A 17,641-nucleotide genomic window follows, 5' to 3' on the forward strand; every position below is an offset into this window, starting at 1 on the left:
AGACGTGAAGTTGTATATGTGCTGTCCTGCAGATAGAACAGATACAAAGTTCGCATGTGAGCTAAGTTCACTGTGTTCAGTGGCACTGCATTTAAACATCAAACTATGTTTAAAACGTTCTCTAAATTTAGGATTTTGATTATTTTAGTTTTTCTGGTTAAGACCTGCTATAGGTTCTATGCCTGTGGATTCCTCAGGAATCTCTCAGACTGTATATGTGCATCTGTGTTCATTTGTGTATATATGTATGTTCAGATAATAAGGTCACACAGCACAAATATTTTTTTTTAAATTATAGAGTAGAAATAGAAGTGGGTGAGGTTATCAGTGCAAATTGTCTACAGGTAATTTACTCAGGCTACATAAAAGCTTATAGATACTTAGAAAAGTAATGTGTGTAGAACATATTCAGAATTTCAATGAAAAGGATATTATCTCCAGCTTCAGTGTGAGTGTAAAAACATGACTTGCTGCTGTATGTAAAGGAGTGGGAAGATAGAGCTGGGTTTCCTCTTGATTTTTGTCATCTCAAACCCAGTATTGGCATGCCTTTTCTCCATTCCTACTTACCCATGACAGTACTGTTTCGGTGTAGATGCAGGAGGAGACTCGCCGTAGGAATTGTGAGCTGTCAGGTGTTGCTGGGGGCTGTATCTTTCACCATGTGCTTGCAGTTCACCTTTCAGGTGACCAGGAGGTCCCAGGAGGCCTCGGCAAGAAGCTGTCACTGCACAGCCCAGACGTGTTCTTTCAGTGCCATAACTGCGCTGACCATTTCAGATGGGGCAGCAAGGGGACTGGGGGGAGATTCTCTAGTAATGAAATGGAACTGCTGATTTGAAAGTCTCAATCCCATGGCAAACTTTTTAACATTGTAATTACTGCAGAAGAAATCTGGTACTTCTGCTATCTCTGAATTCTGCTTATGCAGTTGAATGGCTGCTCATTAGTAATGGTCTTGCATTTGTAAAGTGTGTAACCCCATTTAACAGTTAAATGTTAAATGTAACCCCATTAAAGTGTGATGGGCACTATGTTGTAGAAACAGTTCTGAAATAATTTCTTTTAAACTTTCCCTGAAATATGGTTAGTTGGTCTCTGTAGGTTACTCTTTCATATTGTATCACGGATACTTAGAAGATTGCTCTGCAGCATGCAGAAGCTTGAGGTATAAGCAGCCTTGCTATTGATGTTAATACAGCAGGGGCTAGAATGATGATAATTTCAATATGTAGGCTTGCAGCTACTTAAAGGTATGAAGCATTTCCAATATACAATTAATACAAGCTGAAGATAAGCGACAGACAAAAAATGGCTTTTGTAATACATTTGCTTAGCTTGCAGTTTTCCTTCCACCAGCTGTGTCAGTTGACCCCTTCCCAAGATTTTCCATGGCATTGCAGTAATTAATAGTTTTAGTTACAATCTGTGTGCTTTGGAAGTGCCTTTGCACAACCAGACAGTGCTGAGAGGTTCATACACGAAGAAACACTTCCTTCATACCAGATCAGGACAGCAGGCTCTACGCTTACAGCCTTAGTCTAGCAGGTTTCATTTCACTGGGGGAATTTTATCATTCTGGTCCTGACTGACTGTGGCTTTGGGAATTTTAAATTCTGCCTAATTGCAGAATTGTGCTAGATATTCTTACTCCATGTGATGATGGGCAGTAGTTGGATAAAAAGTGACTAGGAGAAAATACAGTTTACTTATAATAAAGAATGTAAAGTTCAAAGGGACTAGTTGTAAATAAACAGGGATAAATGTTAAAAAGCACACATAGGAGCCCTGGAAATCCTACTAGCTATTTGAGGTTTTCTGTGTAAAAATGCACTTTTAAAGTACTCTCGGATGCATGACTTGTTGATCCAAGTAACCTGCAGAAGTGCAGTGAGTGCAGGCTAAATATAGAGAGCAGGGTCCCCATCCCTACTGCACCATCAGAAAGAAATTGCTGTCCTGGTACATTACTTGCCCAAGGCTGTTGTCCACCAGTTACCATTCCCCAGGGAAATGGTAGCAATAAATTTAACTCGACTGGCATTGTGCACAGAAGTACTTGAGCAGGATGGGCAAGCACCTCAGGATACTCCACAGTATTTGCTCTTGATAAAATATCAATGCTTGTAAGCCTGAGCAGGAAACAGACTGTATGATTTAATGTAAAAGGCTAAAGCTTTTAGATTCTCCCACATAAGATGTGACTAAACTTAATTCAGACCTCACCTTCTTTTGGGAGGGGGAAATTCAGTTGCAGATTGCTACGCAAAAGCACATGCTTTTTTGTATGTGTACAAGATGGGTATTGAAAGGGAAGTACTGTGGAACTTTAAAATTAGCTGATAAACTTGAGTTCAGGAATATTTTTCTGGCACTAAGCAAATGGAGGTAAGTTTTGTGCTAGTAGTCTTAGCTGTTAAATTACTGTTGCATTATCAGGTATTTACTAAAGAGAAAAGGCACAGAATTAGATACAACATACTTATTTGTCATTTTCCTGATTTCCCAAAATTTTGGTTTACCCATAGAAAATTTCTGAATGAGGTCAGCTGTGGGTTTTTTAATTTGCCAGTGAGAAAAGTGCTGGTGTTTGCAGATAATTAAGTTTGATAATTCTGGTTGATCTTTTGTCTGAGTCAAATGAAGACCCTACACTGAGGAAGTGTCATTAGACTTGGAGCAGTCTGTTATTTCTTCACAAGCTTCACAGTCAGACATTTTTCACTGCTCTTGGAGTGCACTTTGTGCCTCTAATGCATAGAAATGTTGAGCAACTGCTGAGTTGCTGCAGCTGCTTGAACCCAGTGGTGGTACCTATGTTTGCCTCCCAGGCAGGCCGAGTTGCTGTAACTGACTGGAAAATGCTGGTTTTCACCTGTGAGCAGAGATTTCTGCTGCAGTCAGTACTGGGAATCAGTTCTCTCCTCAGCTGCTGCCCGACTCAGTCACTGAGGTTTTGTAGTGATGCTTCACCATGTTGCTGAGCCTTCAGAGGGGATTTTTTCAGCCTGCTGCATCACCAAGACGACATGCGCCCAAACTGAGCCCAGCACCATTGCCAAGCACCGTTCTCTTCCTAACCTGGGCTAAAGTTTGGATGTGGGGAGATCCACACCTTTTCTTGGGAGCCGTGGCTGCCTTGCTGGGAGCAGCACCTTCTCGGTTTAGAGGGCTTCCATTATCTTTTGGTAGCAGGTCTCCGTTTCGTACTTAGCAAAATATTTTCTGCCAGTGCTGGAGGTTATCAGTTAAGCTGCTGTATTAGTTGCATGTCACTTTTACAGAGTGCTTTGGTATTGTCGTGTGCTGAGTGTTTTTATATCAAACCTGCACTTGGCATCCTAGCCTAAAGCAGCAAAATAGAAGAAAAAAGAGCTGTCTTAGGATTTCTGAGATCTCTCATGTGCTTCTATGCAAATTAAATTGGCTGGGAGCCTACATACCATTTTTACCACTATGCTTTAGTTTTTTTTTTTGCAGGCATTTGCAGTGTTCTGTAATGCAAGTTCTGTCTGAATGTATTCTGTATTTGCATAATAATGCACCTAGCCCAGGAGTCAAAGTCAACTGTCTGAGTCAAATAATTGCCTGCTGTCCATGTACTGAAGAGTCTCTTCACTGCAGAAAGTTTTAGAACACTTTACCATGGGCTTCTGAATGATGAATTATAGCAGAAAAGACCCAAAAATGCTTGGATAGAGGGGCAGGGTAGAGAAGTATCAAGCTGAACAAATGTCTGTTGTCTCAAAACAGCTGATCCCTATGATATGTCTTGTTTCACATGGCCAACACTTGGTGGTAATGGGGTGCAGAAGAAAACACACTTTTCTCTGTGAATAGCAACAAAGAAATGAGATTATTAGTACCAAACAGGGCTTTACTGCAAAGAAGCTGTAATTGTTGAGAATGTTCCCTAGCAAGGGGGACAGAACTGTCAGCAGTATTTAGTTGTTGTGTACAGGTGTCTGTAAAAGTAGCACATTTCTGGTCAGTAAGCAGGTGTTCTTTCTAGCATATGGGTCAAGGCTGACCTTTCTTTGACAAGGCTAGGGATTTACCTGTGCCAGTTTCATGACTCCAAAATCAGAATCTTTAGCTTAAATACATCACCCTAACTCCTGGTATTTTTTCTCAGTATATTGAGAGGGCAATAGGTGGGAGGTCAGTTGTGTTCCATCTCTCTCTTGCTTTCGCTACAAGGGCTGTGAGTTTCTGTACTTTTTTTCATCTTCCTCCAGAGAGGTGAAATGAGCTGCAAATGCAGCTACCTAGGCTGCACGGGAAATGAATGTTAGCACATGACTGAAATCTGACATCCGAGCAGCTCTTCTCTCTGCTAACCCAACAGCAGTGAATTTCAGATAGAGACAACATAATGAATTGTCCTTACAACTTCCGTCTTAGGAGTGCAGCTGACTTAAATGGGTTTTAATCCTATAATTCTGATAGCACAGAGTGTATAGAAGAAAGCCCCCAAACAAACAGGAACCAACCTCGCATAAAGTGTTAGTCATTTTGAGTTGACCTGTAAAATGGAAAGACTTCAGTGTAGAGCTAACCCCTCTCACTTTTCAGTGGCAATGTCACCTACGTTTCATTTCTAAAGCATGGGAATACATGATCTGTGGTTTCATTTTCCAATTTCAGTGCACTTTTATGCAGCAAATTATTCAAGTGTGAAGTCACTTATTGTCTAAGCACTAACATGAATTCATAGATTTAAAAGTAGCTATTCAAATATTTCTGTCTTGATCCTATTTTTTGATTAAATGGTCTGTTCCCATGGATGGAAGTTGAGCAGACTTAGCTTTGAGGGCATGAAGCTGAAATTTAGGGAAGGAGAAGAGGAACCCACTTCCAAGACTCTCCTTGTACAGTGTTTAAGGGGAAAAGCAGTATAGCATTTAAATGTTCCAGAAACTTGAGGGGTTTGTCATACAAGCATTCTCATTAGCTAGGACAGTAATTACACTCATATTCAACTATTCTGGAAAGAATATCCAGAGTAGTTATACAGAACCTACCCATAAAAAATTTTTGAGTCAAGTTTTTAGTAAAAAGATTTGCATTGTTCATGCAGTTTCAGATTAGGTTGTTGGTGATCAGTCCAGGCGTGGTAAATAGATATTGAGGAGACCCTGCAATAAAACTGCTATCTTGAAGGAAGCTATTTTACCACTTAGTGCTATTTTTGTAGTGAATTCTGTTTTTTCTTCCTGGCCAAAAGACAGAAATCCGGGTGTTTGATTCTGTGATTGACTCTTCAGATACAGTCTTTCCTTTTCTAATATTAATTTAATATAGATGAGATTTCTTGGTGACTAATTAAGAATATGCATTCTCAAAAAATATATAGGGGAATTTCCTTTATTTCTTGTAGACCTGTGAAAGATTTTTGATGAGGGCAGTTGCTTATATTAGAAAGATAATTTCCCTGAACTTCAGCAGGAATACTTCATGAATGTAAACCAGAAGCAGCTCAGACATCATCTGAGGCAGATTAATATCCTAGGTGCATAAATGATTGACATAATCATGTTTCTTAATGTTTTCATAAGAAATCCATGGCAAAGCCAGAAACCACATCTTTAAAGATTCTTTTCATAGCCCTGCTGTTGAAGTGTGCTTGGTTGGGGTTTAATGGGTTACCTTTGGTAGGGTTTATTTTGTAATGCAGTATACAATATTCAGTGTCTTGTCAGCTGCAAATCGATGTTGGGATGTAGTTGCAGAGAATTACTGGCACCTGAGCATTATTCTGCGCTATTAACTTTGAGATTTCTGATTTATGGTTTCCTGTGATGAGACAGCTGGCTTGTGTGGTCAGACATGAGAACCCTTAGGCACTTTTGGAGGCTGAGAATCAGTCTAATGGGTTTGAGAGCCATTCTCTGAGCGATTTCTGCTACAAATTATTGGAAAATTGCTCTTTATGATCTAAGAACAGAGGCAAAATACTAAGAACAGTTTGTTCTCTGCTAACAGGCCAAGCTGGTCTTGTGCTATTACAAGAGTAAGAAGATGGTGCTGTATGATACAATGACATCTTCTGGTACCATTTTTTTACTCTTTGAATAACCTGTATTCCTTTTCCTCAGGAGAAGTGGCTGGCTTTACTGGGGAGAACCTTTATGAGACCAGTTCCATGCTAGAAAATGTGACTCATTAATGCATGGCCACTGAATGAATTTGACCACTCAAAAGGGCAGCAGTTCTTTCTGGTCTTAAGATACCTTCATTTGGTCTATCAACCCTTTTTGCTAAGTCACTGTGGAGGCTTGCCTTACAGATGTGTAGCTTTTTCAAGTTTTGATATTTGAGCATCTCCTTAAGAAGTAAGATCTCTTTGAAATTGTAAATTGCTCAGGTGTGCTTTTAACATATGCTTGGTGAATGAACAGGGATTTTTTTTCCCATAAAATTATTATTATTTGATAGCCATCTTTTACTAAAACAAATTCTTTGAAATACTATAATTGACAGTTGGGAAAAAATATGCTTATTAGACTTACTCTTTCCTGCCCTTTTATGCAAACCCTTCTGAAAAGAATGTGTCAAAACCATAGGCATGTGATGAATATAGTGAGAAATTATGAAATATAAACCTAATGGGGAACTCAGTGTCTCTTCAAACACCCCATTTTCCCCAGCTCTAACCTCAAATGACGTAGTAAACTGCCACTTTCTTAAAGAATTTGAGGATAGCAAAATGAAAGCAGGAATGATTTTTTTAAAGTAGCTGTACATTACTGTAATGGACACTGATTTCTGATAGACATGAAAAAACATGATTTCAAATTAAGAGTCATAGTAAATTAAATTTTAGGTCAGAACCTTGTAAGGTGCGAGATCTGTGTAGTGGAACACTTGGCTCTTTTCCCCCTAGGTGTTGATGCCTCACATACCATTTATTCTGTGCAATCTGTTGCAGTGGTCTGATCCCTGCCTTGTTTTTAGGTCTGAGTGTTGCAAGGAATTTCCTGCCTGGATGATGGGATAGAGCCTGTGGCACTGGCAGACTGTAGTGGATCTGTGCTTCTCAGATAATAGGCACTGGTGCCCATTATCTTATTAAATCAGCTGAAAAAGGCATTAGAGGAGTGCCTGTGTCCAATTCCATTGGCCCTGCTGAGCGACTGTTCTCTTCTGAAAAGCAGTTGAAGTAGACAAATGATGTAATTTGTCTGATTTTATAAATTAGGGATCTCTAGCCCAGTGAGATGGGCCAAATACCTTGGATTTGGCTTCCCTCTTAATTTAACCTTTTATCTTCAGTGGTCTGGCCAACAGGTAAGACTGCAAGTCTTCAATTTATCTCATTGCATTTTGCCGTGTTTGAGATTATTTTGCAAGCCATGGGTGCTAAAGGTGCTTTTGAGTCCTGTAGTTTGAGAGCTAAATGATAAAAAATTAATTCCATGAGGAAATCACTGCTGCTTTGCATACTTCCTAAGAACTGTGAAGGATCCCAGTAGACCTCTGAGCGTTACCTACCCAAAAACATCCCACTGCTCCTATAAAGTAGAGAAGACATTGAGAAAGGAATGAGAAGCAGAAGTGAACTAAAGCTCATAGGAAAAACCAAAATGCCTAAATTGGGCAGGAAGCAAGTTTGCAGGGGTGTGAATGTGGTGGGGTGGTGTTTTCTGCTGTGGCTTAAAGGGAGTGTGAAATTGAAGAAGAAATTACAAGCCACGAGGCATGTTGACAGTTGACTTTTCATTAAAATGAGATTGAGAATCGGTTATGAAGTAGAATCTGGCTAGAATGTAGTGAGTGCTTAGCATTTGTAAATTACTCCATACAGCTAATATTACATTCCATTTCATAATGGGCAAATTGCCTAAATAAAAAAGGTAATGGTTTTCCTGAGTTAGAGAATATATTAAAGATTTGGTAGAAACAGTGCAAGGAAAAAAAAAAGCTGGTGGTGCTTATGTGAGCTATATATCTGGGAGCTTCATCAAAGAACAGCCAGTTCAATAGAATCACAGGAACAGAAAACTTAGACATGGAGCAGTTCCCTTCTTTACCCCAATTTCTGGGCAGTTTTTAAATGTCAGAGCTGTAGGGTGGTAAAGTAACAGAGAAGTGACGCTGTCTTTTGTTTTGAAGAGCATAGAATGTGCTTTTCATCCTGAGTTAAAAGGGCTGCTTTTGCAGCTTCACTTCACTGCTAATCCATGAGAGATGTTTGCAATCATGGGGCTCAGTTAGTCAGGAAGAATAGCAGTGCAAGCAGTAACTGGTGAGTTTGGTGTTTAAACATAACTGAATTGCGGTGGAGGGTGTGTTTGGGGTTTTTTTTAATGAAAGTGTGTTCTGGAAAGAAAGTAAAACTCCGAAGTAAAATGAGAAGAGATAACTTCAGTAGGATGCTGTAGATAGGAAGAGAGAGAAGACGCGTGAGAAATTGCTTCTTTTTTCTAATCAGATTAAAAACGAGATGTATTTGATGTCCAAAATAAATGAAGTAGGGAGTGAATCAGTGATTGCAATTCAGAATCATTCTCCAATCAGAAACATCACTGAAGAGTTTTGTCACCATAATTTTTTTTTTTAAGGCTGCCTATAAATAAATATTTCTCTGTGTACCCTCTGTCTAATCTCTTGAGAGTGGTGCCTGAAAACTATGAATTCTTTTCAAAATATTAACACGAAGGAAGGCCCTCCCTGCAGGACCAAGAGGGCAGCATCTTTTGTAAGGGGGTAGAGGCAGATGCTACTCCTGCAGATTTGTCTATTTGTGAAAATTAATCAAATTTCACTAAGGTGTAAACAGAAGCACAATTGCTATTTTTAGTAGCTCTGTCTCTGAGTTCTTATTTGTTCGTGAAGTGTTTGTTCTTTACACTAGAGAAGGTATTTAGGAAGTAGATGGGGTAGGTAGTTCTTTTATATTCCAAACTGTATTATTAGTAGCTAAGTTTATTTACTGCAATGCATTAATCCTGCATCACTTTTAGATCAGTGTTTACTGTAAGTAACAGAAAGGTTGTCTGTATTCTCAGGCCTTGTATTACTGCACTTCTGGAATGCAGTTGGCTCATACCTAAACATTTTCTATTCAAGTATTAGTATGGATTGATTCTTTTCCTGATGCATCTGAAAATTAAAGGTACTGGGTCTTTCAGTCTAATACATTGGACAGTTGCAGATTTTTTTAAATTTGTAATTACTTGTTTACATAGTTTTTCTAATTAAGAATGAGATAACACTGTTTAACTGGGGAATGTTACTCTGTCTCCGGGAGGGGCATTTTACAAGTTCTTCTCTTGCACCCTTTTCTGAAGCCTTCTGCTCTGAGCTGCTCCCTCACCACCCTCAGGCTGGTGCAGCTGAGTTCCTTTCTTTCCCAGACTTCCAGATAAATCTAGTTTTATGTTTACGGTCTCAGAAATAGCCTTTTCAAGCCTTCAGTCTAATTTTTGCAGTTAGTTAGTCAGTGAGGGAGATGTTCAGGCAGAGGTTCTCCAGGCTGCTGCCTCTGAGAGATGTTTGGTAGAGTATGTTAACTTGATATGCTTTAATTGTTTCTGAAGGCTGTTGCAGGTTTTGTTAAAGGCTTGGGGTGATGAGGCTGTAATGACAGTTTTCAAGAAGTTAAGAGAGTGAGGAGCAGTCTTGAATATTTCTGCCCATTCATGCAGTGCCTGTCTGTCTCTGCCACTGCCCTGTTTCCATTTCCTGCTGCCACTTACCTCCTTATGAAATTGCTGCCCTTCATTTCCTAATCATCATTTTTCCTGTAGACATGACCACCTTTTTCTGTTGGAAATGGTAATGTGGCACAGAATTTTGCTATTAAGAGTTAGCTTTCTCACTGTTTGTCCAGTAAGTGCCTGTTCAACTATTTTTAGTGCAGGATATTACCTGGTAATTGGATTTACAGAACTGCAGATCTGCTTCATTAGCAGAGCAAATATTCTCAGTCACTGTAAAGTTTTTTATTCTTAAATACTGTGAGCAAATTGAAAGTGTATCTAACTATACATACAGTTTATGTGACAGCTCAGAGATGATGGGGATCAGGAAGCTGGTGGAACACTGGGACAGGCTTCCCAGGGAGGTGGTCAATGCTCAGAGCCTGGTGGGGTTTAAGTGTCATTTAGACAGAGCCCTTAAGAACATCCTTGAACCTTTTGTCAGCCCTAAGCGGGACTGGGTGGTCAGGGTAGGTTCCTTCCAACTGCAACATTCTATTCTTAGGTTTCCTCAGGAGCAGATTGCAAAGTAGTGAGGGTTTTCCCCCCCTCTACATTACAGCTATTTTTTGGCAGCCGTGAGTGGATCCTGGTTTTCACGTGATGTATCTAGTGGAAACACATGACTTGTAAATTTTGATGCCGTGGTTCTGGAAGCTCTAGAAATAGACCTTGTAAATAGTAGTTGGAGGCATTTAATTTAGAATAATTTTTAAAAACTTTTCAAATCTCATTTTATTACAGGCTGACTTTGAAATTTAAACATATAAGCAAGTGAATGTGAAAAATTGCAGTTCTCAGTGAAAAAATGTAGAATTTCATCTTGCTGCCTTTTGAGAAAATGAGTTTTCCCATGGTCAGTGTACTCTATCTCTTCTTTGCAGGCTTTACTAATAGCAAGATAAAAGCTGTATTTTCACAGGGAATATTAAAACTCTGAATGAAGACAGCAGAAATACCTGATAATTCAAGGCCTTATCTGGTAAAAATTGTAGCAAAACAATATATTATAGAAATTGCATCTGCAATCACATGCTGATGTTTTTAAATAAAGGATTTGAAATATCTGACACAAATGAAATACAGGCTTTGTTCAGCATACATAGAATAAGTTTTGCATCCAGTTATTTAGACAATGATAGTCCAGCCTCCTTAGGTTCATGACCATGGGGAGGTGCAGTGCTAGCCCTGCCTTTTCCAGCATTTCATGTGCTTGAGCAGAGCTCAGGTTGCTGTTTGCAAAGGCCATTGCTGTTCCCTGACCCATAGGAAAACGAGTTTATCACGTGCACAATTAGTCACTGACTGGGAGCCTCAACAAACAGCAAAAGGCAGAATGTGCTGAGGATAGAACATAGAAGGGGCGCATCTCCATCCTTTCAGAGATGCCATTCCTTTGAGGTGGTCTGAACAGTTTGAACTGCTGTGGTCCCTAGCCTGTACTTTGGAAACAGAGAAATGTGAGTGTGTTTTGTTGCACCCACAGTTCTATACTGCTAGAGACCCAAATTGCACGCTGCTATGCTTGACAGTGGGAGTTGATTATTTCACCCTAACAGTCAAGATATTTAAAAAGAAAGCAAATGGTCAACACAAATGGATTCAGTGACAATAAATTGTGTGTAGTCTGATTTTAGTTTAAAAACGTTAATTATATTTAGCTAATACCCAGTCATGTAACTGTCAATAAATACAGGTCTTTCACAATGAGTTCCCTTCAGTTAACAGACAAAAGCAGAATTTCCAAATGCATATATTTAGACCCTGGTTGTAATTTTGTACTGTTAAACAGAAGTGTATTCATTTAAAAAAAAACCAAACAAACCCAAACGTTAAGGATGATGCATGCCTTTTGGTGTTTGCAACAAAACCAGATTTTAGGAAAATCCTCAAAAAGGTAACACCCATGTAGCTTCTCTCCCAGTTTGTCCCTCATCAGCTGCCTCAGTCTCTGGGGTGCAAAGTGTTTCTCTTCAGATCCAAAAAAAAGTCTAAAAATCCTTGGAGAGTAGTGCAGGGGCAGTGGGGGCAGTAAAGAGAGCAAAGGGATCTACCTCCCCAGGGGGAGAGATGGAGGCAGTGAATAAGGGAACATCAGATTTTCTGCTGGAGAAAATACTTTTTTCCCCTGGAAAATAACGATTGATAGAAAATTGAATTGGGATATAGAAATAAATCAAACCACGCTAGTCCTTAATTATCACATACTTACTGTGCTTCCTTAGGAGCTTAATGGAATTCTGAAAAGTTTAAAATAAAACAGGGATCCATTTAGGCTTGTGTTGCATGGGGGTTGCCAGACAACTAGAACTAGTATTAAGTCTCTAGATTAGTAAAATCACTTGCCTTGTGTAATCATAAATGATTCATGTGTCCTGTAAAAGTCTATTTAAAAGGGTGAAGTGCTGTGTAATTTATGGATTAAGTTTTGCCCTTCAGTGTTTGTAGAGCTTGCTATAGGGAATTACGTTGTGTATTCTGGGAAGAAATCTGACTCATGTTACGAATTCATCTTCTACAAAGATAATGCAGCACTGACTTAAATTTCTTGTTGGACCAGCAAATCTGAAGTTACTCTTCTAGCAAAACAGGTGGAATTTCTCCTTGTCACGGGCAGAAGAAGGCAGGTTCAGGTGTGTTTTGCTACTGGAATGTCCAAGCATAGCTTGTTAGACTGGGTGGTCTTTGTGTAGTCTTCAGGGGTGAAGGGGAGACACTCATTACATGGATTTTACCTTGGAATGAGGGTATCCCTCTGCTCATTGAGTAGGAGGTGGATTTGTGGTGGAGCCACTCCTGTGTGTCAGCCTGTGAGAGTTAGACCTGCTCCTTGAATTAAAGCAGTCAGAATAGGAATCCTGACAGCCTTAGGAATTGGAGGATAAGCTGCTGTAAATATCTTTATCGTTAACTTTATGTTTGTCTTTTAAGGACAAAATTACAGTATTAATGTCGGTTCTTTAATGCCTTCCCATCTCATCACTGCTTGTTGCAGTGTCTGTCATAGGAAAACCAAGAAATGTGTGATGGTGGGTCCTGGAGGCAGCACCTGCCCTCGCTGGGCTGGACTTTCCCTGAGCCAGGGCTGCCCGGGGTGTTTTCTTGGGAGTGGTGAGCCAAGAAATGCAAACAGATTCCTGCAGGAGAGATGCTTTTCCATTGAGAGACCCAGTAGGCCTTGGCCAGTATTGCTTTGCTTTTCTTTCTAAACAAATCCTTCTGCTTGCAAACCTCCTAACTTCACTATTACCAAGATTTCTGACTTTTGAGATACCAAACCACTTGCGTGGATTTAACAAATAAGGAACGCTGACTTGTAGTCCAGATGTGGTCAGCAGCTGTTCATATATATGATAATCACATAGGAGATATTTTGCTTTGAGTCATAACACATGCAAATAAAGAATATACCTTCTTTTCTTAGCAGAGTCATTTTCTTTTCAAGGTCTTTGGTTCTGGGAAGTGCATGCAGTCTAATTGATACGTATTCCTTGTGCTCAATCCTTTGATGTTGCCTGGTGACAGTGCTGCCAGGAGCTACTGAACTTGCTGACACTGTTTACCTGACTGCACCTGGGAGGCAAACTCATTTTTTGCCCTGTCTGCTTACAGCTTTTTGTTCTGAACTCTTAAATTTTTTTTCCATCTTGTTATTAAATAGAGGGTGATGCCTTTTGTCAGTGGCAAAGCCATGAATTAATTATTTGATTTTAATAAAAGAATTCATACTATCTCCTATCTCACTCTGTTAAAAAAGCAAATTAATCCTGCATGTCTTGTTGGAGGTTTTACTTGAGTTAAGTACAGGGGAAAGAAGTTGCAGACAGCTATCCTGTGTGCTAAGACGTAGAAACCAAGATTCATTTGTTATTTTTCACTTCAGGGAATGGGAGGCATAGACTGAGAGCTCTGTCTCTTCAGTGAATTATTTTCATATTATAAGAGGTGCTGGAGTACCTGAAAAATTACTGTCAAAAAAGGATGAAGTAAAAATGATGTCCAGGTTTTTGGTGGTGTTTTCTGTTTGTTTTTTGGTGGTGGGGGGTTTTTTTTTGTTTGTTTGGTGGGTTTGGTTTAGTTTTTTGGTTTGGTTTGGTTTTTTGTTTGGTTGGTTTGTTTTGGTTTGGTTTTGGAGGGGTTTTTTTGTGGGAGTGGTGGTTTATTTTTGTTTTTTGGGGTTTTTTTAACTCTTGGCAAGACACAATTAGGTTTGCCTTCCTGCCATCCTGGATTGTGTGGAATTCTTTCAGCCTGGGTGGGATACTGCTCCAGTTAAAGTATGGTACAGACACAAGGGTCCAGTCTGTATTGTGTGCCAATAAATGTTTTTTTTCAATATTATTTCAGTTCTCTCATTTTTAGCTGATCTTTTTTGGGAGTGGGAGAAATGGGGATGGCTCTTCTAAGCTTCTCACGCCCGGGGTGTTGCAGAAGCAGAGACACTCAGGAAACAGGAGCCGGGGTGTGCTTATTTTAGATCTCCTGCACTCCATGTCTCCTGATGCATCCATTAAAAACTCTGCTGTGCTTTAGAGTGGGAGTGATCTAAAATGAAATAATGAATCCCTGGTGCAAAGGGTGCTGTTTGCTGCCTACACCGTGCTCCTCAGGGAAATTGAGAGGTGCTTGTGTTTCACACCACAATAAAGGCTGGGAATCCTCTAAGTAAACAAAGAGCAATGGGATTTAAAAGAGGAGTTTGATGTTTTACAAAAATGCAACACAGCATAACACATCCTTATTTCATTAAAGGTGCTTTATTTCAGGGCGTCTCTTAAGGGCACTGTTGATTTTCCTTGTGTCATCAGGGTGTGTCTGTAGGGATTGCCTAGCATAGCTGGAGCTAACAAATACAAGCAGGATGCCACTCTGCCCTCCTCATCAGTCTCGTGCTTTCCTTTGTCCTGTCTGAAAGGCAGCTTATTAGCTGGGGTCTGAGTTTCACCCCCTGCCCTTGTGGTGTGTGTGTGAATGAATGAAACTGCTGCTGACCTGCGAGTGTGCTTTGGGCCCTCCTGCCAGGGAGCACCAGGGCTGGGGCAGCTGTGGAAAAGCAGATTCTCCATGGTTATTATTCCCTTATTCAGCTTCAGCAGATTGGGGAGCAAAGTGCACTTTGAGAAATGACTATTGAAGTATAATACATTTATTAGCCTAGCAGTTTTGTAAATATAGTATTTTACCCTTAATTTACTAAATCTTGGTGTAGATTTATCTATATCTGTGCTGAAGGCACCAGGTTCCTTGAAATAAAAAGCTAAATCTAGGTGTCCAAACTAGAAAGCAAATTTGCCTACTGGTGCCTGCATTTTGGAATTGTAGAATTAAAAATAAAAAACCTAATTTTGCAACAAAGTATATGACTTTTGTATGTTCATTTATCTTTTTACAACGTTATGTGGTGTTTCGGTGTCATTAGTTTAGGCAGACAAAGTACAAGTGCTGTAGTACTGTATGAAGAATATATTCCTACTATTCTATAATAGTCTTTTAAGTGATTTGTTTTTTTTTCTCTGCTTCCCTGTAGATTAAAGCAAAAAATTATGACAAAGTGGAAAAGGTGAGTCATATTAATGTATGTAATATATTTCTATAGCAAGAATGAGTACCTTGTGATTGGGCTAAATCAGACTGAAAAAACCCTGTAGCTGTCATTGAATGGGAAACACAGATAAAAAAAGTATCACTAAGATTGACTTCTTGTTCTACCAAGCTCTAATCAGTGAAGTGTGCAGGGGGATTTCTCTGCTTAATTCTCTCCAGTTTCCTTGCATAGCATGGAGATGCTTTAAACGAAAGAACGAGTAGTTTAACTTATTCTTTCTTACAAATCTCAGTCATAATTACAAGGGTTATTTAAATTCATTTTGTATAGCTTTAAAAGTAGAAACCTAATTTCTGTATCTGGAATCCTGATCACGTCTTCTTGATGTATTAAACAGTTATTTCAGCGCTGCCTTATGAAGGTTTTACACATTGATTTATGGAAATGTTACCTTTCCTATGTACGAGAAACCAAGGGGAAGCTACCTAGTTACAAGTAAGTTCCCAGAGTTGCTCTGAATTATTCTAGTTTTATAGTGAATCTCTTCTTGATTTTTGACCAGGGGATGGGAAGGAACCTGGGTGAACAAATCTGGCTGGGGATTTTCTGTCGGAGTGTTGGGGGTTAAATATATAATCTGCATTTAGAAAACATTAAAGTCTCTTTAATTGAGCTTGCTGGGTAAAATTGGTTCCTTAGTCTGGATTCCTCTAACAGCATGGGAGATAAGAGCAGTAGAGGAGCTGGTGTATCAATGCCAGTTCCCTGGAGATGGGATTGCTGCTTGAGCCAGCGTGAAACACGTTTTCTTCCCCTTTGTCCTTGCCCTTAGTGTCCTGTTTAGAGTGTCCACAAAATTAAGCACTGGTTCCAGCTGAGACCAGTAGCAGTAAAGAGTTCAGGAATTGGAGGAGGTTTTGGATTGCATAAAAAAATTCATAAAATTTAGGGTGTCAGAATTTTGGGATACGTTAATCTTCATCCCTTTTCGGTTATTATATTTTGCTTGTTTATTTTCCTGTGGATTGAGTTTCAAAAAATACCAGTGACTTCTAGTATCTATAAACTATTTCTTCCCCAGCCCACCGTAAATTTCTTTGCACTATAATTGGCAAAATGAGTAATGCATTAAGAGAGAAAATAAGCAAGGGGTTTTCATTTATTTTTACAAGACTGTTTTGAAACCGTTTCAGAAGTGTCAGTTCATTCAGTTTGCCTTTCCTCTGTTTCTCCTGTTAATGTGGTCAAGGAGGTAACAAGGTACTGAAGTGTGTTTGAGTAAAGGAATAAAAAAGTTGGGGAGAGAAAAAACAGCTTTCACTGAAACTTAACCAAGGAAGTTCTGTAAGCATTTTAAATTTGAGGGGTAATACTTTGAATTTGGGGGAAATAAGAAATCATGTGAAATATTCTGGGCAGTTTCCACTCAAGGGAGCTACTCCTAATTGTCCCAGCCTTTTGGGGTTCCTGGAGATTTAAAAAAGATTTGGGGAACTCTGAGGGGATAAAATAAGAAACCATGGGTGCATCTATCAGCTAAGAAGATGTGGAAGCAGTTGGTTTCTTCTCAGCTTCATGTAGTGTTTGTGGATTTCCACTGACTTGGGGTGGGCCAGGAACTGTTAAAATGCTGGATTGCCACCAATGAATTTAAATAATTCTTGAATAAAACAAACAACCAAAACTTCAGTAGAATCAAAATGCAGAATTTAAAGCTATCTGAACACCAATTTTTTGCTCTCAGCTGTTGAATGATGTTTCTCATTCCTTGATGTTTGGTTAGAATTTGCTGCCCAAAAGAATACTCTTAAATAAAGAATTTTTAAATACTAAGCACTTGCTTTATGGTCTTTGTGGTTCTTCTCCTCAGAGAAAAAATGGCTCAGGCATATGATTTTGCTCTGGATAAGATTGGCATGGAAATCATGTCATACCAGGTATGTTTTCTTAATCAAAACACATTTTATCTCTAACTTTATGACAAGTACAGTTAACCATTGGTTTCACTATATGTAATATTTTTTCTCACCTAGATCTGGGTGGATTACATCAATTTTTTGAAAGGCGTGTAAGTACCTCAAAATCACTTTTTTTAATGCAATGCTGATGTTCCTGCCAGTTGTGACCTGTCATAGCTGATGTTGCTCTCTCTCCCCACTGTTTAGAGAAGCAGTAGGATCATATGCAGAAAACCAGAGGATCACAGCTGTCCGTAGGGTTTACCAGCGTGGTTGTGTGAACCCCATGATAAACATAGAGCAGCTCTGGAGAGATTATAACAAATACGAAGAGGTAACCAACAACGGGATTCTTGGTGACATTCAGAAAGAAATAATTATCATGTAATCAAATGTGGTGCCCAAGCTATAGCCACTAAACAAGTATGTATAAA

The 17,641-nt window shown here is 39.4% G+C and overlaps 1 protein-coding gene across 2 annotated transcripts in view; it reads left to right on the forward strand.

Annotated features, from left to right (window-relative positions):
• CSTF3 (cleavage stimulation factor subunit 3) overlaps positions 1–17,641 on the forward strand; it is a 48,190-nt gene that overhangs the window by 16,971 nt on the left and 13,578 nt on the right. For both annotated transcript variants that reach the window (XM_066320485.1, XM_066320486.1), the window contains exons 4-8: positions 15,232–15,264; positions 15,647–15,744; positions 17,120–17,186; positions 17,283–17,317; positions 17,415–17,541. In XM_066320485.1, the coding sequence (XP_066176582.1) occupies positions 15,232–15,264; positions 15,647–15,744; positions 17,120–17,186; positions 17,283–17,317; positions 17,415–17,541 (360 nt within the window). The remainder of the gene's footprint in view (positions 1–15,231; positions 15,265–15,646; positions 15,745–17,119; positions 17,187–17,282; positions 17,318–17,414; positions 17,542–17,641) is intronic.

The sequence above is a fragment of the Sylvia atricapilla genome, chromosome 6 (assembly GCF_009819655.1).
Source record: "Sylvia atricapilla isolate bSylAtr1 chromosome 6, bSylAtr1.pri, whole genome shotgun sequence".
Lineage (NCBI taxonomy): Eukaryota > Metazoa > Chordata > Aves > Passeriformes > Sylviidae > Sylvia > Sylvia atricapilla.